Source organism: Rhinolophus sinicus, linkage group LG10 (assembly GCF_036562045.2).
Source record: "Rhinolophus sinicus isolate RSC01 linkage group LG10, ASM3656204v1, whole genome shotgun sequence".
NCBI classification, from domain to species: domain Eukaryota; kingdom Metazoa; phylum Chordata; class Mammalia; order Chiroptera; family Rhinolophidae; genus Rhinolophus; species Rhinolophus sinicus.
The window spans coordinates 75465573-75490041 of NC_133759.1; the positions used below are offsets into that span (position 1 = coordinate 75465573).

Sequence of the window (24469 nt, forward strand, 5' to 3'; positions counted from 1 at the left end):
GCCCTGTCGGCTGGTGCCCGCCACTTGAGCGGCGTGCGTGCCACCCGACCCGGCGCGCTCCCGTCAACGCTGCGCCGGCAGAGGTTTTGCCGCAGCACGGATTCCACGGAATCCCGCCCGCGCTCCGCCCGCTCTAAGCCACCTGAGCTCAGACTCGGGATTGGAAGGGACTGCGGAGGGACTCCTGCCCCGGGCGAGGCCCGGGCTGACGCCGACAGAGAGGGCCGAGGGCCGACCTCTCAAAGACCTTGCTCTGCGGCCTCGGCTCCTCCCTTTCGCCAGCACTCCGCCGTGGGGTCCAACTCAGTGGCCCCGGCCGGATCGTTCAGCACTTCGGCGTGGCGGGGGAGGCGGAGTGCGCGGGAGCGGAGCGTCCCCCCTCGCACGCAGGTGACACCGCTGAGCTCCAAGCCCCAGCCGAGTCTACAGCGGGGTGGCGGGCGGCAGGGGGCGGGGCACAAGGCGGAGCCGGCCCGGCCGCCCTCCCCTCCCCAGTCGGGATGGGGGTCTGGTCCAGAGTTTCTACCTTGACTTCTAGCTTTGCGTCCAGATCCCGCGAACGTTCCAAAGCCCGCAGCAGGTTTCCCCGGAGCAGGCCGCGGCTGCGCGCCCCAGTTTCCCGCAGCCTGACTCCCTCGAGAACATTCTGACACCCTTGGATAAGGCCCTCGACCGCGCGACATTCTCCGGGGAACGCTCTTATCATCAACCCCTGTTGCAAGCTGCCTAACAGCGGCGGGAAGCATGCGGGACTACGACGAGGTGACCGCCTTCCTGGGCGAGTGGGGGCCTTTCCAGCGCCTCATCTTCTTCTTGCTCAGCGCCAGCATCATCCCCAACGGCTTCAACGGTATGTCAGTCGTGTTCCTGGCGGGGACCCCGGAGCACCGCTGCCGGGTGCCAGACACCGCGAACCTGAGCAGCGCGTGGCGCAACCACAGTGTCCCGCTGCGGCTGCAGGACGGCCATGAGGTGCCTCACAGCTGCAGGCGCTACCGGCTCGAGGCGATCTCCAACTTCTCGGCGCTCGGGCTGGAGCCGGGGCGCGATGTGGACCTGGAGCAATTGGAGCAGGAGAGCTGCCTGGATGGCTGGGAGTTCAGCCAGGACGTCTACCTGTCCACCATCGTGACCGAGGTGAGTGTGTGAGCAACCCTCCATCTGCCTCAGTTCCCCTTGAGACTCCCCACTCTCCATCAAACCAGGCTGGTCTGCCACAGAGTTACACTTATAACGCCAGTGTGCAGGCCAAGAAGGCAGGACTCACATTAGGTTTATTCCTGATCTTTCTGTCCAGCAGGGAGGGCGTGGGGAAGGAGTGTTATTACCAACTGTCTTTTCCCTTCTGAGTTTCACAACAGATGAAGTTGTTTCTCAAGAGCCTAGCTGCTACCCTGGGGGGGGGGGGCCAAGCCCCAGGCTGAGTCAACATCCTGCCAAAGGCAGGAGGAGAGGTGTGGAAGCTGCTGCTGAGCCCACATGCAGGCACAAATGGGCAGGTCTGTCTGTTCCTGGCCACAGACTTTTAGAAGCATGGGGTGGGTGGGGGGGCTACTGTTCTCCCATATGCCTACGGTGAGGCTTGGGGTCCTGTCCTGAGGCTCCAGTTTCTCTGGAAATCAGCAGAGGGCCTCCTGAGGGCTGGCTGGGTTCAGGAAACCAGAGGAGGCGTAACCCTGGTCCCAAGGAACTCATGAAGAGAGACTCACAGAAACCCTTCTAAGCATAGGGCCTGGTGGTAGACAGGGCTTCCAGCTTAAACCATTAGCCCCTTAGATTTGGTGGCAGGTTTTCCAAGTTTCAGGAGTCAGGATACACACATATTTTGCCCTCTGCATTTCCTACTTTGCATCTGGTAAGGGCCAGGAGATGCTGGGTCAGGGCTCACTTCCTTCTGAAGAAGATACCCTCACAGACTAGTTTCCTGCTGTTGATCAGACAGGTAGGATTCTCCCAGCTTCTGGCCCTTCCTCTGCTCCATGTTCCTCCCAAGAAAAACCTGAGGGTGGCATCTGCTAGTCCTTCATCCCCTTCCCTCAGCACAATGTGGCACTAATCAGACACCGTGGCTAGCTTTGTACTGGGCATTAGGCCGTTGACATCTCAAAGCTCAGATGCCCATGGGACACATTGGCCATGTTACAGAGAAGGCTAACAACAACCCTTGTTAGTAATAGGGTTCTAGAGCCTGAATTCAAATCCTGGCTGGCTTGCTGTGTGATCTGGGGCAAACATTTTACCCTCTCTGTGGGGATAACAGTGAGGAACTACTCCAATATGGAGTGGTAACATTTGAGCTGAGTCTGGAAATATGAACAGGACTTATCCAGGCAAAGAACATGGCAGATTCTGGGGATGGAAGTCCATAGATCAGGGTAGCTGAAGCTCAGGGCGGGGGCAGGGGAGGCTAGAAATGCCTATCTACAAAAGCCAGTTCACAGTGGGCCTTATAGGAACGAAGCAGAATTGACTTTATTCTGAGGACAGTGAGGAAATAGTAAGGGTTCTAAGCAAAGGATAACATGGCATGGCCAGATTTGTGTTTTTAGAAAGTGCTCACTCTGGCTGCTATGAAAAGCAAGATTAGTGAGGAAGCTGTGGGAGTTGCTTTGGCAAGAGACTGGTGGCCAGCCAGGAATGGTGGCTGCAGAATCTATAGGATCTGTGGGAAGAGGGCTCAGTTTATGGACCACCTCTGGATCCCACCAGCATTGGTGCCATGCCGACCTTGGGCCCTGAGGTGGCCGTGCTTCTCTGGCTTTGATCCCCCAGCAGGGGCAACTAGTGCTTGCCCACCCCATGCCCACAGCCTGGTCCAGGGGCACCTAAGACTGGGGAGCCAGCTTATGCCACCTCAGCTCCTGGAAATGTCATCAGTAGCTGAGCTGGGCTGGCCCTGCTGGCTGCAGCCCTCCCTGACAGCTGTGTTGACTTTCCATTTCCTTGCTGATGTTGTTCACCTCAGGGTGTGAGGGGTGGGTAGCTCCCGGCCTCCAAGTCCATAGCTACCCCCTTGTGCCCTGCTCCCAGGGAGGGGCCTGTGGGCACCTCTGGGGATGCACATCATCGCACACTCACATGCACACCAGGATTTGCTTTTTTCAGCAGCCTTTCCCTTCCTTGCTTCCTTTTTTGGATGACGGGAGTAAAATAAAAGCAAATGACTATTGGTGGATGGAAGGAAGAAGGGAGAAGTCCCAGGGTGACTCGAGTGGGTTGGCTCTCCCCAAAGTGGTCGTGGAGGAGTTCTGGACTCTGACTGGGGGGCTAGTTCTGACCCCACCACCAACCACCTAGCTGACTTTAGGAGGTTACATCACTGCTCACAACCTCAGTTTCCTTATCTATGAAAGGGGGTACAAGTGTACAAAAAGATGCTCAACATCACTAATCATTGGGGAAACACAAATGCAAATCAAAACCACCTTACACCCATTAGGATGGCAGCTATAAAAACAAAACACAACAAAACACCCAAAACAGAAAATAACTGGTGTTGGCAAAGATGTGGAGAAATTGGAATCCTTGTGCACTGTTAGTGAGAATGAAAAATGGTGCAGCCACTATGAAAAACAGCATAGCAGTTTCTCAAAAAATTAAAAATAGAATTGCCATATGGTCCAGCAATTCCACTTCTTGGTATATATCCAAAATAATTGAAAGCAGGGTCCCAAAGGGATATTTGTACACCAATGTTCATAGCGTCATTATTCACAATAGCCCAAAGGTGGAAGCAACCCAAGTGTCCATCAGTGGATGAATGGATAAATGAAATGTGCTATATGCATACAGTGTATATGGTAGTTTCCTTCCTCAAGGGTTGTTTGTCAAGTTCGATTTACTCATCCTGTGCAGTAACTGAGAATTGCCTTTTATTGCTTTCCAAAAACTTTTATTTTGAAATAATTTTTGATTTAGAGAAAAGTTGTCAAAATAGCACAGAAAATTCACATATACCCTTCACCCAGTTTCCCCTAATGTTCACAATTTACATAACCATAATTCATTTATTAAAACCAGGAAATTAACATTGGTTACAATATTACTAACTAAACTTCAGACCTTGTTCAAATTTCACCAGTTTTTCCACTAATGTTTTTTTCTGTTGTAGGATCCAGTCCAGGATTTCCCATTGTCTTTGGTTGTCAGGTCTCCTTAGTCTCTTCCAATCTTTGATAGTTCCTAAGTCTTTCCTTATCTTTCATGACCTCGGCACTTTTTATGAGTGTATCAGTTATTGTGATGAGTGTCCTTTAATCTGGGTTTGTGTGATTTGTCTTGTGGTAAGATTGTGAGGTTTTTGGTCAACATACGACAGAAGTGATGTGTACTTGGGGCGTCAGACCAGTCGGTGGCTTATTACTGGTGAGGTTAACCTTGACCACTTGGTTGAGTTGGTGTCTGCTGGGTTTCTCCACTGTAACGTTACTGTTTTTTCTTTTTATAATTAATAAATATTTGGGGGGAGATACTTTAGACTATACAAACATCCTGTTTCTGAAACAACTACTTCTGTGACGTTTGCCTAGTAGGGATTTCCGTCTGCCACATTCCTTCCAATTTATCAATTGGAATTCTGCAAAGAAGACCTTCCTTTTCACTCCCATTTATTTATTTATGCAATTATTACTTTATACCAGTACAGACTCACGCACATTTATTTTGTTCTGTAAGTTATAATCTAATACTATCCTTATTTATTGTATTGCTTTGGTTGTGCCAGCTTGAGCCAATTTATTTTTCACTTTAAGGGTAAAGAATATAAAGGTCGGGGTAAGGTCCTTCACCTGTCTCTGAAGTTGGGGCTAGAGGAGTCTGTGTTTGGCCCTGTAGTAGCAGCACAGGAATGGGTGAGATCTGGCCCAACAGGTTGGGACTGAAGCTTCTGTTGTGTAAGGAAGGGACCCCACGCATCCCAGATGGTCTTATGATGGAGTCCTGTCATTGAGACTTACTGCAGTGCTGAGTCTATTCTCCATGGGCGTAGCCCTCTGCTCAAAGGTGAAGACTGAGCAGTAGGCAGATTTGGGCTGTTTTCTTTCCATCAGGCCTGCCGGCTGCTCTGGGATACTGCTGGCAAATGTGGGCAGTGGCAGCTTGGCTGTCAGGACAGCCTGAATATTAACCAAGTTCACACTCAGACCTGCCCTCTGGCAGATTCCAAAGGGGGTAAGGTGTGGGGACCTCTGCCTCCAGCAAACACCAGCAAGACTTTTATTTCCAGTCAATGCTTCAGAATGATCTTGCCAGAGAACAAATAAAGGACACTCGGGGAGCATTCCCTAGCTCTGACCTGAATGTGTTTCCCTGTTTGTTTATCAACTGCCTCACCCCAAACAGTTTGCCTGTGGCCTCTCAGCTATGTTCCTTTGACAATGGCCATCAGGATCTGAGTGTGCCTTTGTCCAGAGGCTGCTTCACCTATACCTCCTGCCAAGTTTCTGGATAAACAGACTTTGTCCGTTGCTCCTGGTGGGTAGCAGAACCCTCACACAGAGTCCAAGAGGTAGGGTGGCATGTTGTCAAAAACAAGGCTTTGGCAGGGCTGATCAGACAGCTGAAGATGCCTCGGGCCTCTGAAAGGACTGTAATTTCTTCCTTGTGACAGGCCAAATTCGTTTATGTACAATTCGCTTATATGCAGGCCTGCCTTGTTATCTGAAACCTTGGTATAATTTTTAGCATGTCTCTGGAACCCCAAAGAAAGGCAAGGATCCGCATTTGGAGGAGAGATGGTTCAGAGAGCATGGGGGCTGTGGAGAAAGGATGGATTGATTCACATGCCCCAGCAATTGGCACAGACAGCCCAAGACTGGCGGTTCCTGCTCTGTGTTTGCAGGACCACAGGGCATGTTCACAGTGGCACCCTTTGGTGCTCGGTGGCTGGTGCAGATCCCATTCCATTTGCTCACATTCCCAGAGTGGAGTCTGATAGAGCTGTGATGGATTCCATGCTGGGATGCAAGGGGAAAGCCAGGTCCCTGGGTGCCTCTTCTCCTTCCCTCAAACCATCCATTGCCATCCCCATCCTCCCACTCAAATTGCTTGTCTTTTGCTTTGGTTTAGCCTCCACTGACTACAGAATTCTTTACTGAGGCCTCTCCACCTATGGTTGCTTTTTCTTTACCTCTAATATGAAGAAAGGAAGATACTGAGAACATTTTAAGATTTAGCCCACCTCAATCCCCTGAGCTCTGAGTTGCAGAGGCTTAATTCCTGATAAATGCAGCCAGGAGATTGAGGGATCCCATCCTCCACTCAGCCCCTACTCATATAGTGGCAACTGTACCCCAGATTCCACAAGAATATTGGGACCCTTGTCCCAACTTGTTTGTAGAATGGGCCTGGTTGCCTTTGTCCCAGCTTGTTTGTAGGGTGGAGGTTCCATGCCAAGAGGTGTAAGCTGAAAAGACAGATGCTGCCACCCCTACCCAGCGTCCAACTCATAAAGTAGGGACATCACTCTAACGGCTGCTTTCCCTGTCCCCAGCTCTGAAGCAGGAGCTCAGAGATTTTGCCCAGGGAGAGAGGTAGTCCCATTAGAACAGAGATGTCTGAAGCTGTCCCTATAGGAAATAACTTCATTTGAAACAGAGTGTGCAGAAGTTGAAGACTAAGAGTGCTCTTGAAAACATTGGCGATTGTGGTGATAAAGATGATGAGAATGGGAGCTCCTTTAGAGCAACAAGATAACCAATAGGTCAGCCAGTTTACCAGAATGAACCAGGACAAGAACCAGGTCAGAACAGCCTTCCTAGAGTCAGAACAAACCTCAAAGACTTGCCTCAAAAACTATTCCTGCAAAGGGGCTTGAATCTAATTGAACTAGACTGCAGGATGATTTGTGTGCCAGGGCATTATTGAAAACAATAAAGCTATCAGCTGGGTGTGATACCGGCAGAGGAAGACAGCTTAATAGAAAAATCAGGGAAAGAGACAGTCGAAGAGAGCCCTGCTAGACATTGTTATCCTAGGGTGACTGTGCACATGCCCAAGACTGTGCCCTCTGAGGAGCAGCGTCAGAGGCTTCACACTGTTGGGGAACCAGACTTCACTAAGAGCCCAACCAAGTCATTAAACAGATAAACACGCAAACAAAACAAAACAAAAGCCTCCCTAGGGTAGAGGTGGGGTTCATTGCTCAGAGTTTCCGCAACATATTTCCTAATATGTCCAGTTTTAAACAAAAAAATTACAAGTCATGCAAAGCAATAGGAAAATATGACCCATACATAGTAGAAAAGGCAGGAACAGAAACTGATTGAAAGGGCCAAGATGTCGATTTAACAAAGACTTCAAACAGCATTACAAATTTGTTCAAAGAACTAAGGGAAGTTATACTTTAGAAAATAAAAGAAGGTATGATGACAGTGTCTCATCAAATATAGAATACCGATTAAGAGATAAAAATTACAGTTATATAAAAAATTAAATGGAAGTTCTAGAGTTGAAATGTAACCAAAATAAAATAAAAAAAATCACTAGAGAGTCTTAATAGTAGATTTGAAAAGGTAGAAGAATCAGTAAACTTGGAGATAGAGCAATAGAAATTATGCAGTACAAAAAAAGAGAGAAGAAAAAGAATAAAGAAAATATGAACAGGGCCTTAGACAAATGTGGAACACCATTAAGCACACCAACATATGCATAATGGGAATTCCAGAAGGAGAAGAAAGAGAAGCAGAAAAAAACTAGTCAAAGAAATAATGACTGAAAACTTTCCAAATTTGATGAAAAACTTTAACCTACACAGGTAAGAGCTCAATGAACTCCAAGTAGAAGAAACAAAAAGAGTTCCACACACAGAAACATCATAGTAAAACTGCTGCAAGACAAACACAAAGGGAAATTTTTTTTTCTTTTTTTATTGGGGAAGGAGTACAGGACTTTATTGGGGAACAATGTGTACTTCCAGGACTTTTTTTTTTCCAAGTCAAGTTGTTGTCCTTTCAGTCTTAGTTGTGGAGGGTGCAGCTCAGCTCCAGGTCCAGTTGCCGTTGCTAGTTGCAGGGGGCGCAGCCCACCATCCATTGTGGGAGTCGAGGAATTGAACTGGCAACCTTGTGGTTGAGAGCCTGCGCTCCAACCAACTAAGCCATCTGGGAGGCAGCTCAGCTCAAGGTGCCGAGTTCAATTTTAGTTGCAGGGGGCGGAGCCCACCATCCCTTGTGGGACTCGAGGAATTGCACTGGCAACCTTGTGGTTGAGAGCCCACTGGCCCATGTGGGAATCGAACCGGCAGCCTTCGGAGTTAGGAGCATGGAGCTCTAACCGCCTGAGCTACCAGGCCAGCCCCAAAGGGAAATATTTTAAAGCAGCTAGAAAAATATGACTTGTCACATACAAGGGAACCCCAATAAGATGTACATTTGACTTATCATCAGAAACAATGCAGGCCAGAAGCCAACATTCACAGTACTGAAAGAAAAAAGATGTCAACCAAGAATTTTATCTATAGCAACACTATCTTTTGAAAATGAAATATATTCCCAGATACACAAAAACAGTTTTTTGCTAGCAGTATTTCAACAAATACTAAAGGAAGTTCTTCAAGAATAAACTTTTTTTTAATGCAAAACTTATGCTCTGAAAACTACAATGCATGTTTGAAAAAAGTTAGACCTAAATAAATGGGAAGACATCTCATGTTCTGTTCATGAAGCAGAAGACTTCATATTGTTAAGATGGCAACACTCCCCAAATTGATCTATAGATTTAGCACAAAAGATGCTCAATATCATTAGTCATTAGGGAAATGCAAATCAAAACCACCGTGAGATACTTCTTAACACCCATTAGGATGGTTAAAATTAAAAAGACATACAAGAATAAATTTTGGTAGGAATATGGGGAAATTGAAACTCTTGTTTATTGTTTTTGGGATCGTAAAATGGTGCAGCCACTTAGAAATAGTTTGGGAATTCCTCAAAAGGTTAAACATAGTTCTACCATGTGACCCAACAATTCCATTCCTACATATGCATATATACCCAAGAAAAATGAAAACATACTCGTAAGTCCATGCAAAGTCTTGTACACAAAAGTTCATAGCAGCATTGTTCTAAATAGTCAAAAAGTGGAAACAATCAAATGTCTATCAACTGATGAATCGATAAATAAAATGTATTTCCATATAATGGTACATTATTCAACCCTAAAAAGGGATTAAGTACTGACACATGCTATAACAACATGGATGAACCTTGAAAACACTATGCTAAAGATGCCAGTCACGAAAGACCACATAGTGTATGTTACACTTATATTAAATGTCCAGAATAGGCAAGTCAATAGAGACAGAAAACATATTAGTGGTTGCCAGAACTTGGGGAAGAGAATGGAAGTGACTGTTAATGGGTATAGGGTTTCTCTCAGGGGGTGTGAAAACATTCTAAAATTAGATAGTGCTGATGGTTGCACAACTCTTTTTTTTTTTTTTTTTTTTGCACAACTCTTTTAATGTACCTAAAACCCACTAAAACGTACACATTAAAAAAATGAATTTTACGGCGTGTGAATTATATCTCAACATAGCTGTTATAAACAAAAGGAATTAAATAGCCAGCTTCTTTTTCCCCAAAGTCAAGAAATTTCCAGGTTTAAGTTGCAACTAAGTTATAAAGAAGAAATTGTAATATATGGTGATGGAAAGAGAACTGACTCTGGGTGGTGAACACACAATGTGAGATACAGATAATGTATTACAAAATTGTACCCCTGAAATATATGTAACTTTACTAACAATTGTCACCCCAATAAATTTTAATTAAAAATAAAAAAGAATAATGTGGGGTAATGTATATTCTATTATTAACTAACTACTGCTTCCTATTTCCCCCCTGGAATGAAAAATACCTATAAGAGGATACAATAGAAATCCATTTTTTATTCTTAAATGGATTAATGCTAATTTTTCATTTGCACTCATCTCTGAGATTGAAGTCCATTTATAAAGGGATTTTATACCTTGTGATAAAAGCTTTTCTGGATTTTAGTCATTGAATACAAAGTTCTTGTTTCTAAGGATCTCTTTTGCCTAGTCAGCTTTAAGTGTAACCTGCTTTGCTTATTCTTTCATGCTGTTTGTTCTAAGTCATGATTTTGCTTAGGACAAAGGTGTGAAGTTAGTAGAAAGGGAACTGCCATTTAATGAGGCCTGTAAGATGTCAGATACTCTACTTACATTTTCTGTCCAACGCTCATAGCATCCCCATGAGGGAGTATTACTGTCACCTCTCTGAAGATGAAAAAGCAGGCTGACAGAGGTGAATGAGTGACCAAAAGTCACACAGCCGGAAATGGTAGAACCCAAGAGAGCCTGTGCTGTTTGTTCAACATTAGGCTGCCTGCTAGAGTTCTCAGTTCTATGCAGGTTCACTTATCTTTACGGTCCTTTGTGGCTTTGGTAAAGGCTGAAAGGCTACTTGGAGAATTCAAGATTCAGGGTGATTTTCAAAGGATAGTGTGTGATACCGTACGTTTTCCAAACTCTGCTTTCCATTGCTCCTAATTGTTCAACATTCATTCATCAACAATTTGTTAAGCCTCCACCATGTGCCTAGCCTTGTGCAAGCATTAGTTATCTCAAATGATTATACGAATGGGTTCCGGCTTTAGAACTCTGTCCTGGAGGAGGAGGAGGAGGAGGAGGAAGGGGGTGCCCAGAGTAAGGGCACAGTGGCCCAAAACAGAGCCCGCCCTGCCCAGGATTCCTGGGCTCATGCATGCACATGTGCACACCTGATCTGTCCTATAAAGTATGCTCGACCTTGAGCTTTGTGGAGGCAGCAACCATGTCTGTTTTGTGTCCCACACAAGGTCTGGCCCAGAGCAGGTGCTCAATGATAGTTGGATAAATGATTAAGCAGTTCCTTTTACCAACCCACTAGAATGGGGGCTGGCTGGTCACTTGAATGCTCTGTGCCTTCGTTTCCTCATTTGTAAAATGCAGATAGAGAGTACCCAGTTCCCATGGCAACTCTGAGATCCCGTGAGATACTACACTGCACACAGTGAGCACTCAATGCACTGTGGTTATCATTCCCATTATTACTCTTGGGAGGGGTGAGAGGCACATCCTTCCATGCCACGAGTGACCTCCCGTACCCTTTCACCTTTGACCTGTGCTTTTATTTCTTAAACCAGAGCTGAAGGCTAGATGGTCCAGCTACATGGAGCTCACTCTGCTCTGTGGGGAAACCTTGGTCTGAGAACCTGATGATGAGAAAGACACGTTAACCCTGGGGTGGGGGCCCATCCAGCTTGGGCCAGTTGGGTCCCACATTCCACTGTCTATCCAAGGGTGTGTGTGGGGGGGAGAAGGGGGCGGGGAGGAGGGTTATGTTTCAGAAATGTTACTGTTTGAGACCTGAAGGCACAGGTCCAGAGGAATGCTAGCCAGCTCCTCATTATGCCGTCTGCCATTAGCCTCTGAGCAGGTTGTGTAGATGTATGTCTGTGTGTGCATGTGTGTACACGCATGCACAGAGACCTAAGGGACCGTTCTGTCCCATCAATGAAAAGACTGTCTCCTGTTAACCACTAGGAATTCCTTGGGCCCTGGCTAGTGGGGCCCCAAGACACATCCCTCAAACCCCAAGGGGTTGGAGACAGGCAGGGCCTGGCCTCCCTAAGAATAGCCCCATGGAGGGCCCGTCTTCAGGCTAACAGCTGATTTACTAGACTGCAGCCCCATGAGCCCCAGCTGGAACTTTGTCTGCCAATCCTGTGTCCTATTACCAGGCCTTGTGCAGCTTTCCAAAAGGACTCTTTGGGCACAGTAACTCCCCAAGAGAAGGTCCAGCACTGGAGCCAGCCATGCGGTCCAGTTGCCTTCCCTTGCTGGGTGTGAGCCGGCTCTCCAAAGGCAGATGGCAGCCTGTGTGGGTCGGGCAGGGGGCCTCCTGTGCTAATGCTGACAGGGCTTCTTGGGCCTTTCTTCAGGGAGGGAAGAGGGACCTAGAACCATGACTGCATGGCCTCTAGTCAGAGATTGATGGGGAGCTGGCTGTCACCTCACCCTTCCCAGCACCCCAGTTCAGAGCTCCTGCTCCATTCCCCACTGAGACCAGGCTTGACCCCCTACCAGGCCAGCTTCATGGGTGTGCAACCTGCACTACCACACAGGGCCCACACTTGGTTTTAATGCTCTGATTTTGACATCTTGAAAGTCAGTAATTTTTGAAGAAGGGTTTCCTCCATTTTCGTTTTGCGTGGGACCTGCAAATTAGGTAGCCAGTTCTGCCCACTGCCTTTGTTCATGCAATGGCTGGCTCCAGATCTGACAGCTTTCCTCTTTCTTTTCTGTCTCTTAAGTCCTATCTGTCTTCCTCTACGGCAGAGTCCTGACAGAAAAAGTTCAAAAAACCATGAAAGGGAGAGACCACACTATCTTTGGAAGAGTTCTTCTGCTCCATTGCAGATGGAGTGATGATGGTTGATAGTGGACATCTAATGCCCCTACCACGCGTGAGATTTTCTCGGCTATGTGCAAGGCTGCAGGCAGTGGTGGAGGCCGCCAACCCTGCGGTCACATTCCTTGATGAAGTGTAGGGGATGGAATTTAATAAGTTCATGTTGTCTGGCCTTTGGAGTTCATATCCAAAGCAAAAGATGTGTACAAGGTTGAGTTCTGAGGCCTGAGTTAGTAATTCCCATGCCTATTTACTTGTTAAGACTTCAGACAAATCCCAGTCTTAGAGCCTCAGTTTACTCTTCTGCAAGATGGGTCACAGTCCACATCATGAGGCTTTGGGGCTTCGATTACTAATCTTGCTGTGTGCGGGGGCAGATCCCAAGCTCTTTTCTGACACTTTGGCCAGTGATTTTTTTGGAAGTGGGTGGCCGGCCACTAATTTAGGCGCATGTCTTGTCTACCTTTTACGACCCCTTAGCTGGCTGGACCCATGAATCTGGCCTTATAATTTGGGAGGGTTTATGCCCTTTGAAGCCCATTCAGGGACCCCAGGTGAAGCAAGCCTACTGAGGGCATGGTATCAGATTTATCCTTGGATTGTGCCTGAAGGGTCCAGGGCTGAGTGCCTGGGCCACGCTGTTTTCCTTCTGCAGAGCTGTGCTTGGCGTCCCGCCTGCGGCCAGTGCCGTGGGCACCGGGAGAGGCAGCCTCATGAATCTTGCTATTGTTTCTGTCTAGGGGTGTTCTCAAGGACATTATCCTCAACATCACAGAGTGACCCTTTTGTGAAATGAAGGATTGAAGAGAGACTTCTCTCAGGCCTCGGTACTCAGGAAAATTGAGCTTCTGCAGAATGACTCTCTCACTTTGCGCACTCTGGTCCTGAGAGCTGAACTGCTGGGCCACTCAGAGCTCAATTTCAGGGCCTCTTTGGGCAGGCCGGCCGGCAGGCAGTCTCACCCTTGGCTTGGTTATTTTGCAACCCCTCCTCCCCTGTGATTTCTGTTTGCCCCAATTCTCTTGGCTTTTTGTTTCACACTGTTCTCTTGTATGTGTCCTTATACACACCTCCCTCTGCTGCAGAATGAGGTGTGATGTAAACACGTGAATTCATTTTTAAATCCACTTCCGGGAAGTTGTGAGGATTAAGAACTGAGTTGCTTTGCGAATGTCATGGAAGCAACAGCACCACCACCAAGTGGAGCTGGGATGGGGTGGGAAGCAGGGGGTCTTTCCTCTAGATCCGGTCATCTGACCACACACAGCAAGCCCCTGACCCACAGCCCCCAAATACTTATTTTGTAAATAAAAGTCCAGTGAACACACTTTGAAATTTTTGTAACCTCCCTTGAAATTATGCTGAATTGACTCAAGTCAAGAGCTGGAAGTAGAAACTGGCTGAAACCCTCCTTTTATGGATCAACCAGCAGGGACTTGTTAAGGCTACACAACCCACGGGCCCCAGGGATGGGAGGGCCCATGGTTCTGGGAAGGCTGGGTGGGAAGGAGGGCGGAAGGGTGGGGATGAGAGATTAAGTACCCTCCCCTCCCCCACAGAGGCGTCCTGGGTCAGGCCCCAAGCTTAGCCTCTGATGGGAATAGACCTGGGAGCGGAGAGGTCTCCTGAGGAGTCTGCCGGGAGCATATAATCGCCGACCTCCCCATGACCACTTGCATCTTTCAATAAGGCAAAGGAAAGTTTTACCCCTGGGCCAAGTGAACATGCCCTCTGTCGTGTCCCTCAGGAGTTTCTGATAGTTCCCTCCATGCTCTGATGCCTTCTGAAGTAGACATGCCACCTCTACTCATACTGCTTCGCAGCTGGGGGTCACCAGTCACAGCCATGGCCTCAGCTCGCTTCACACTGTGTGATGTAAGCAGAGCCAGAGGCGTCACCCTCCTTCTCAGAAGAGGAAGGGGAGTCTCAGGGAGGACAGTAAATGACATGGCCAGTAAATGGTAGTCAGGAGTCAACCCCGGGGCTGTGAGGCCTATGACCTTTGCTCAAAGGCACGCTGACCCCGGCAGCCATGCTAATATTCCCTTGGAGCTGGGCTGGGGCTGGGCCTGCCAGGGAGTCGCGCTCACACTTCACATTGTCTTCCCTGGCAGTGGAATCTTGTGTGTGAGGAAGACTGGAAGACGCCCCTCACCTCCTCCCTGTTCTTTGTAGGCGTTCTCCTTGGTTCCTTTGTGTCCGGGCAGCTATCAGACAGGTAAGGAGGCTAGGAGGGAGGGAGGGAGGGAACGTGGGATAGGGTCCCTTGTCGATTCACTGCCTGTCTTGGGGTATTTCCACCCACAGAAAGGGAGGCCCCTCAGGCCAACAAGTCAGTGACGGGAGGAGCCGTGGGATCTCCTGTTCTTCCCGTTCTCAGCCCCTTGCTGGGGGCCACTGCTAAGTGGAATTCTCATATCCCCAAACCCCTCCAAAAAGACACTGCTGCCATCACCACTGCTGCCATCACCACTGCCTCCCACCCCACTCCTAACTCGGATGACGTGTGATCTGTCCACAAACAACCATCAGCCAGAGTCAGGGCCAGACACCAAGCAACCACTTGCTAACTGTGCACCTACTTCTGCTGTGGGTAGGGCCCCTGGCATGACCACTGGGACCACAGAGCTGACCTGGAGCTCTCAGTCTGGAGGAGACAGCATCACAGCTCCAGGAGAAGTGCCCCACTGGCCCCTGAATGTTCTGTGGGGACCAGAGCAGGAAGGTGGGAGTGCTAAATGGCAGTATTGGCAGTGTCCCTCCCCCTTTTACGAAATCCAGTGGGACCCCAAGCTCAACAGCCTGAGACCTGAGTTTGGAAAATAGGGTGGGAGACTGTTCTACTCACACCTGTGCTCCGTTCTTCCCATCGGTCACTAGCAGAATGTGAAATGAAGACTTAAGCCAACTATAGTGTCACTAATGGACATGGCTGGAAGCTACACTTCCCATAGAGCAGCGGTTGGCCATTAGACTCACCTGGGAAATTTTTGTAAATCCCAAGGTCCAAACTGCATCCCAGATCATAAGAATCTCAGGAGGCGGGTGCGGGCACCAGTGGTTTTTGAAACTCTCCAGGTGATTCCAAGTACAGCCAAGGTTGACCACTGCCATAGAGGGAGTCTTGGTTATGGATTGACGAACTCCCATGTTGCTGATATTAGATGTACCTGCTATCTGTACTGTATCCACCTTTTAGAAATGTGGTGGCAGCTTCTACCTGTGGCTTATTTTAAAGAGATTTCCATGTGGTCCTTGCATAAGCTTCTCTGTGCTTTTGAGATATGGGATGCTTAAAATCTCAAATGTCCCTCCTGAGCAGATGGATGCCTGAGGCCTCACCAAGGAGGAACCTGGGAGGATGTGACAGGAAAAAGAGGCTGTCATAGCCCTGGAATAAAGTCTGCAACTACACCCAACAGCGCTTGTCGTGCGCCCAGAGTGGCAGAGCTGCTGTAACCTGCATGTACCATGTTTTGTGCTGTGCTATACTCTACAGGTTTGGCAGGAAGAATGTCCTCTTTGCAACCATGGCTGTACAGACTGGCTTCAGCTTCCTGCAGATTTTCTCCATCAACTGGGAGATGTTCACTGTGTTATTTGTCATCGTCGGCATGGGCCAGATCTCCAACTATGTGGTGGCCTTCATACTCGGTAGGGATGGCTTCTGACCCACAGGACTTCTCCTTCTGACCCTCTGAGAGGCCCAGGAAGAGGGGGCCACTGAGAAGGGCACAGGGAATGCTCTAACTCAGCACAGAAGGAAGCACCTCAACCATAGGCTGTGCTTTCAAAACATGGTCAGCCTGGACGTAGTATGTGGGGGAGGGGGTTGTAGCCACAGGTTTTTTTATTTGGCCATGGGCAAGGCAGGCACTCACAGAGAGCCAGCTCTGTGCTGAGTCCTGAAATGTGGTGGTAAATAAGAGCTGTCGCTGGGGGAAACCAGCCACACAATAACTGAGACACATTTCAGGAGCACGGGGCTTGGGAGGAGCACACAGGAGAGGTGGCCTAAGGATGTCTGTGGTCTGAGCTGTGAAAGCTCAAGACTTCTGCCTAGACAGGGCAAATAGGTGTTCCTGGCAACTGTGTATGGCCCACGGAGGGACTAAGGGTAGTTGGAGTGACTGATACACAGGTAGAGGAAGCACGTGTCAGACAGGAGCTCAGTGCCAGCCTGCGATCTTTGAGCAGATCTGCTCTCACCCTGCGTCAGAGCCTCACCCCACCCCCAGAACATATCAGACGCATGCAGGACCAGCCTCACTGCTGATAGCAGTCCTGTCTCCTAGCAGCAGCCTTGCTTCTGGAATATCAGGCTGCATGAGGGTGACTCACAAGCTAAAGGCCACAAGGTGGCCCCCAGGGCCCTCATTAGCTTTTCCTAATGAGGTAAGCTCCAGGCAGGTTGATCAGGGAGTCCCATGAGTGAGAGCTCCCAACATGCTCTGAGTCCACCTGCTTTCTCTGCACAGGTGAAAGAAGGGGAAATAAAGGGCACCTCTGGGACAATAGACACCAAATCCCATAATGTCTAATGTAATAATACATCCTTGTGGGTTTCGTGCTGTCCGGGTTTATCCCTATTGTAACAGTGTAGTTATTAGTAGTGCCATTGCCCCTTTCATGTAAGTCTAGCGATTCTGCTTTCTCAAAAGTCTGAATCTGGAAAGACGATGCCGATCACTTTCAGGAGTCTGGATGACTCATTGGCTCTGGAGATGCTGGGTTCTCTTAGTTGAGGACGTGTACACCCTTTGCCCGGTTGCCAAGATGGAATTATTCAAATTCCACTCCTTTAATCATTTGCGAAGAACCCCTTGCCATGGGCCCAGCCTCAGTGACTAAAGAGGGGAGGAGGGGAGAGCATGCTGAAGCCACGTGGATCTGGGAGACAGCACCCTCTTCACAGGCTCCAGCTGGAGGGGGGGGCCTCTCTCCTCCCTGTAGGGGGAAGGAGGGGAGCAAGATTTTCTTAAAGAAGGTCATTTGTATAGAGGACACAGAGCTTCAGGCCAGTGATGCTGGACACTGGAGATTGGAGGAATTGAGGACAGAAATTGCAACCTCCTAATGCCTGATGACCCCAGGACATGGCTGCTGGGCACAGCAAGGCCTATAGTCTAAACCCCCCAATCTGTCTACCTGGTGACCCTCCCAATATCTGAAAGGCCCAATGTGTGGCTGTGCTTGGGCCAAAGACACACTAGAGACTAAACAGGTATCCCCAAAACAGAGGGCTCTCCCCGAGGTGAGCAGATGCTTTTAAGAGGACCTAAAGGACAGTCAGAAATAGAAGGGCAGAGGGTTGTGCTGAAGCCCGGGAAGTCCCTTCACTGGGACAGGGAGCCAGGTGGGGTTTGAGCCAGGCGTGGCATCCCTCAGGTTCTGCTGAATGGCTGACATTGAGACCTGCCTTTCCACTGGTACAGGGTGCTTCTGGGGCCGTGGAGCCTCCCTGTGTGAGTGGAAGAGGCCGGGAGAGCCCACCCCAGGCCTCTGGAAGGAAAGTCCTGCCCAGATGGCCCTGACACTACAACCTACTCTCTTCCCTGTTGCTAATGCTGAGAAGAGGGAGAGGGCCAAAGGGAAAGTAAGATCATATGAGATCAATCAAAGCCTAATGTACCCGCCAGAGATCAATGGGAGGGATGTGGGGGCAGAAGGCTCCCCATCAGCCTGGGCCCCCGGGTGTTGTAGGGTGCTCTGGGAGCCTCCCTGGCTGGCTATAGTTTTACTCCATTGTGCTCTGCGGGAAGCTGCTAACTTTGACCTGGTATGAGATCCCTTGTTTTGGGTTCTCAAGTCTGAACCTTTTTAAGAGAGTCACAGAAAACCAACCTGCCTCCTGGAACAGACTGACGCCCTCATCAGCGCCTGGGGTGGGGTGGCAGGATCCAGTATGAGGGCTCGCTGCCGCTAGCTTTCCTGCGGCACAACAGCGCCCTCTGGTGTTTCCGGGCTAAAATAGTGAATTCCTGGTTTTGACTGAAACAAAGGGCAGCATGGGTTCTGGGCTCACAAGTTCTGTCTGGGCCTTCACCTTGCCCTGTGGCTCCAGGGAAGGGTTGGCAAGACTCTGAGATGATAATCTCCAGTTTTAAGAGTCTTCACATTAATTCAAGCAAGTGAATTTCTCCCATGAATTACTCCCATTCTTGAAATGGTGCAGAAATGGATCCTCTCCTTGCTCTGCTTTTTTAAAATTATAAAGCCTATATAGAAGACAAGAAAAGGGAAGGAAGGAACAGTGCTCTCCGCGAGATCCGAAGTGGCTACACCCGGAAGTGAGGGAGCTGCCCGAATGATGCTGGTTTAGGAGGAAGTAACCACTCAAGACCAAGGGCACTGACCCTCCCCACATTCCAGCTCCCCTCACAGTCTCCTACTGTTTCCCAGAAATAACGTCTTCTACCTGTCCACTGCCTCCTGGGCAAAATGCCAGTGGCATTCTCCTTTATCCCGTATAACTAGCTGCTTACATTTATTTCACACACTTAACTGCTTCCTGTCTTGACTGATCCATTAACAGTGTTTTCCCGGTACTCCTGATGTCAGCCTCTATGCAGTGTTTATTTCAGCATTGAACTATTTAAAGCTCTGCTTCTTCTGATGTCTAGACGTATTTTTTCTTTTGATAAGTATGCAACTGATTGTATCTTCCTTTACCACTTTGGCTACCAGGAAGCTCAGTCAAAATCGAAATTTAACTATATCAATTATGCAGCCTATATCAGCCACATTTTAAAAAATGTTTTTAAAGTATAATTTGCATACCATAATACTCAGTCTTTTAAATACTAATATCACATTCAGTGGTTATTAGTATATTCACAAAGTTGTACAACCGTCAATTCTACCTAACTCATCACCCCCAAGGAAGCCCTGTCCCCATTAGCAGTCACTTCCCATCCCCCTCTTTCCCCAGCCCCTGGCAACCATGAATCTACTTTCTGTCTCTACTAATTTATTCTGGACGTTTCCGATAAATGAAATCATACAATATATGGCCTTTGTGACTGACTTCCGTCACTTAATGTTTTCAAGGTTGATCCATGTAGCAACATAAATCAACATGCCATTGTATAGACATGCTACATCTTGTTCATCCATTCGTCAGTTGATGGACATCAGGGGTGTTTCCACTTTAGGGCTATTATGAATAATGTGCTTTGAATATTCAAGTACAAGTTTTTTGTAGATATGTGTTTTCAGTTTTCTTGGATAAGTAAGCACCTAGGAGTGGAATTGCTGGGTCATGTGGTAATGAATGTTTAACTGTTTAAGGAACTGCCAGACTGTTTTTCAAAGTGATCAGTTGCATATTTTTGTTCTTTTTTCCAAGACATAACTTTTAACCTTTCTTTGTGTTTTACTGTAATGCTACCATTATTTTATTGTATTCAAATTATAAGATACCTCAAAATCTTCAAGGAATGAAATGGGGTATAAGTACATTTTAGAAAATGCAGAAATTTGCTGGTACCCCTTGTTTGCACTGCACTGTGTGAGGGAAACACTGGGGGACCCTGGGAGGAGCAAGGACCCATTCTCATCTGTTTACAAGGAGCTCACAACTGGTTGGCAGAGGCAGCAATTGCTGTTGTTACTGAGGACATCAGTCATCATGGGTGTGGTGGGGGTGGGGGGAGCGCAGGTAATTTATCTGGGTATATGCAGAGATAGGAAAGGCTACTTTTAACTAGAATGAAGGTTTATAGAGGGGAGAGGGGAAGCCTTGAGCAGGGTGTTAATTTGAGGAGAATTCTGTTTTCCAGGGAACAAAGAAAGGTTTTGCTGTCTTCTATTGGGTCTCTTGGTCTAAGCCACTGTACTTTGCATCAGTCCCCTATCATCTAGCACATTTCAACTGATTGACCAGGATAAAGGAATTATCTATTCCTGAGCTCCGACCACAGGCCAGGCACTTTACATACATTGTCTCAATTCCCATAATACTCTATGAAGTAGGACTATCAAAGTCACTCGAGTAGCAAATGAGCATCAAGGAGCCCAGGCTCTCTGCACATGCCTGATGGAGGCCACTCCCAGCCCAGGGACACCTGTGTCTGAACCCATATCCTGGCAACAGCACCACGGTCTTGTTTCTTAAGCTGGGGTCTGCTGTATGCCTCTGCTGATCATTCATGGAGGAGCAGGTCCTGCCTCCATGTGCAGTAGATCCAGTGGTTCCTGACTAGATCCTGACTGACTGCCACAGAAGTGCCCTGATCGACATGGAAATGAGCTTGGCTCTCTCAGAGTCACTCCGCCTTGGAGAGAGTGCGCAGATTCAGTTGGTGGTGACAGGCAGTGAGCAAACATTCTGGCCAGGACATACCCCTTTGGCTTAGATGTCAGAGTTTCACTCCCAAGAGACACTCAGAGACCCAGCTAAACCAAGATCAACTGGGCTTTGCCCTAGGAGCAAAAGCCTAGGGAGTAAAGGAGGCCAGGTCAGGGATCCTCAGTTAGCAGAGCCAGAAGTCACCAGTGTCACCTGTCTCACTGCCAGCTGAACACATGGAAACTTTGTGGCAGAGGCAGGCCATGAAAAGGTCTATAAGAATCAGGACTTCTCTCTTGGTGTTCCTCAGAGGGGGCTGGTTGGTCTCTGGTTGGTTCGAAGACCAGCCCAGGCAGGGAAAACGTAAATCCTCACTTCTGAAAGGCGGGTATGGCCTCACCCATCTCCCATGCGTTTCTCCACTAGAATCTTAGTTGAAGGAATGCTTGATGGGGCCAAGCCTTTGCCCCCCCCCGATGATTTTTTTCTAGACGTTATCCATAGGTCAACAGATCAGACTTAAATCCTGGCTGCCCCATTTATTACATATGTGTGCATTTAGGCCATTTGTTCCAACTCTTTAAATGTCAGATGATTATGTATAAAATAGAAGTAATATTCTTCCATAATTGTGAAGATTCAGAGATAATATAGGTAAACACTTAGTCCAGAACCTGACACAGTGCCTGCTCAAAAAATATGCTAGCACTGAAGATGAAGATGATGACGATGATGACGATGATTAAGGAAGGGTAATTATCTACAAGTCAGAAAGCAGGAAGTGCTAATGAGGAACTATTCAGGCTCATGCCATCCATGTTGCTCCACAGAAAGGCAGAGAGGTATATTTTTACGAAGCTTGTGCCCATCACAGTTACTCTGCAAAGTAAGAACAACTCTGTTCTGGCCTGAGACCCAAGCTCAGAGAGGGAAAGTATCCAGGAATCCAGTGTAACTTCTCTCTTATCAGGGTCGTGGCACTATGAGGGAGCTCTCTTGGCCTCACACTTCCACAAGATTCTCACATGGTCCTGTGCACTTTCTCTTGTCCACAATCAAATCCTCTGCTGATTCACTTCTGAATCTCTGCTTAGGAATAAAGCACCCCCTATGCATTCCCATAGCATGATAATCACAGCCACTGCGTTTAGAAACCATGGCATGGGGAGTCTTCCAATGGAGTGGTAACAACCTTCCATGAAGGTCGTTACCGAGGTAAGAAAAGATCTGGAAATAACACTCACAATCCTTAAAGAGGTCAGGCCCAATCCTTGGGAACGAGTGTAGAGGCTGACAAATGGCCTGGGTGGTTGGAGCTATTGTCCACAGTGTGGGAGGTAAGAGGCACACAGTACTGGCCGTTTCTGTCAGTTTGGCTTTTAGAAATCGCTATTCCAGAAGGTCACTGAGACCCATCTTTCAGTTATGCTGAGTGAGGAAGAAGTGGGGTGGAATAGGAACAGGTAGGCGGTGGGAACAGGAAACGGGGAGAAGTAGCAATTTTACTGCTTCTCTGGAATTAGCCCTTAATTCCTTAGCCTGTGCTCAGGGCATGTAAACACGATTGAGAAAACCTCTCTTGAAAGACAAGCCTGATGGCCTGTGAATGGTCTGTTTTATATTTTCTGGGCTATTTCTCAGTAATGGTGGGAAGATCTCAAACAAAAGGCCTGTGGTTGCCATTGGCCAGATCTCCACCCCTGGGGCAGGGGACCAAGAGTGGACTCTATGGAAAGGCCTGGAGCTCTGTGACAACAGAAGGAGCTTGTTCTTGGACTCTGAGGGGCGGGCAGCATCTCTGGAGGAACTGGTACCCAGCCATCCATTGTGGCACTGAGCAAACCAGGACCCAATAGCTTCCGGCGTGGCCTTTCCCAAAACAGGGCCCACCACCAAGCAGTCTTGGGCCTTTGTGAAGTTCTGGGAAGGCTCTGTGCAGTTCCCTGGGTGTGTGGCCAGCGCCAGGGCTGCCGCCTGCCAGGCCAGGACAGCCCCTTCTTTTCTTTCTTTGGTCTGAATGGGCTGTCTGCCGGGGCACCTCCAGAGCCAGCTGGATCCCAATGTATCATTTCTGGATGATAAGGGTGTCCAAGGGTGTCCTCACACAGCTCAGTAACTTTGAACTCTGCACTTTTTCCCTGAGAGACCAGGATCTGTTTATGTATAGTGGAGAACTGTGGGAAAGGCTAAATGCACCATCACCCCATAGAGCCCCTCAGAAGAGCCCCCACTCTCCTGGAACACCCTCCCTGCTCCTCACCCTAGGACTCTGATTTTGGAAATGTGGCAGTCCCAGAAGAGATTATCTCTTGGGACTGGGCACCCTATTTCTATGACATAAAATGATCTTAAACAAAAAAGAAAACATCTACGTCTCCTTTAAAATCTCATGAAAACTTACCTTCTATTGGGTGATAAGTCTTGGGTAACCTCCCACCTTCCTCCACCCTAACCACTCCTGCCCTGGGCCATGAGGCAAATGCCTTTTCCCTTTCCTAAGTGGCTATAGTTTAAACTCTAAGTGCCAGGTAATGATGTAAAACGCAAATATTAAAGTGAGTTAAAATCCTAATACTCCTCCCTTGTTTTGAACAGGAACAGAAATCCTTGGCAAGTCAGTGCGTATTATATTCTCTACATTAGGAGTGTGCATATTTTTTGCAGTTGGCTACATGCTGCTGCCACTGTTTGCTTACTTCATCAGAGACTGGCGGAAGCTGCTTCTGGCGCTGACGGTGCCCGGGGTGCTGTGCGTCCCGCTGTGGTGGTGAGTGTGGCCTTGTGCCCAGACAGCCCCCTGCTGTGCCAGGAGCCAGAGCCTCAAGCTTGGAGAGTGTTTGCCTGGCTGTGGGTGGGCCTGTGTGCTGGGGTTTAATTCTCCACCATCCCACAAAGCACCTTTTTCAGGAAACCCAGCCTCCGCCAAGGCTCTCCCCACTCTTGTCTGCTGTTGTGGTGATTTGTGGAGATGGTACTCCTGGGTTTTGTTGTGGTGATGGTACCCCCTTGCTCTTTTGAAACTTTTCTCTCTATGGGAAAATCTCTTTCTCCTTATGGACCCAAGTAACGTAATTTTCTCAGGCCTCTAAGGTGTGCCTGTTTATCTGCTTTATTTGGAAGGATGAGAGAGTTACTTTTGTTTAATGAATTATTAGAGAAATGTCCTCTTCTCTCCTCCCTCAACCCTCCAACCCAATTTTGACACATCAGTATAGGAATAACAAACTCTGGAGATGCTGGCCCCACTTTCACCCAATACAGTTATGTGGGAGATTTCAGGTGAGAGAACAGATTAAGAATAAGGGAATAAGGTCCCAGCCATACCCTCTTTTGGGGAATTCACCATTTCTTTGGTTTTTCAGACTTAAGCAAGAAGAATGGGACTTCTTCCATTGGTGGGTCTGTCGCATGCTCTCTCTCTCTCATTAATTCTTTTTGGTTTGGTTTCATATCAAAATCAGATGTCCCAGCAGTGAGTGGTTTTACTGAACTGCTTGATCTACCTGCATACACACAGTGAACGTTTTTTTTCTTTGATCCTTTTTTTGGAACTCACAGTTTAGACAAGGCCTCATGGTCGCCCCGTCCTCTGGACACTCCGCCTGGGAAGGTGCCTAGAAGGTCCTTTGTCTTGCTGCAAATGTCAGGTGGCCATAGAGGCTGACAGGTAGCATATCTTGGCCTTGTTGGACCAGGTGGCTCAGGTTGGACAACCCTAAGCTACTGTCTTTTTATGACCTCTAAGGCTGCTAGGATTTACCAATGT

General features: G+C 48.1%; 1 protein-coding gene across 2 annotated transcripts in view; it reads left to right on the forward strand.

Annotated features, from left to right (window-relative positions):
- The window catches only part of SLC22A4 (solute carrier family 22 member 4), a 40145-nt gene continuing 15676 nt past the window's right edge, over nucleotides 1–24469 (forward strand). Inside the window, exons 1-4 of one of the 2 annotated variants that reach the window (XM_074313485.1) lie at nucleotides 1–1137; nucleotides 14528–14631; nucleotides 15913–16067; nucleotides 23299–23470. In XM_074313485.1, the coding sequence (XP_074169586.1) occupies nucleotides 745–1137; nucleotides 14528–14631; nucleotides 15913–16067; nucleotides 23299–23470 (824 nt within the window). In that variant the 5' untranslated portion in view covers nucleotides 1–744. The remainder of the gene's footprint in view (nucleotides 1138–14527; nucleotides 14632–15912; nucleotides 16068–23298; nucleotides 23471–24469) is intronic. The other variant, XM_074313486.1, reaches the window with a different exon arrangement.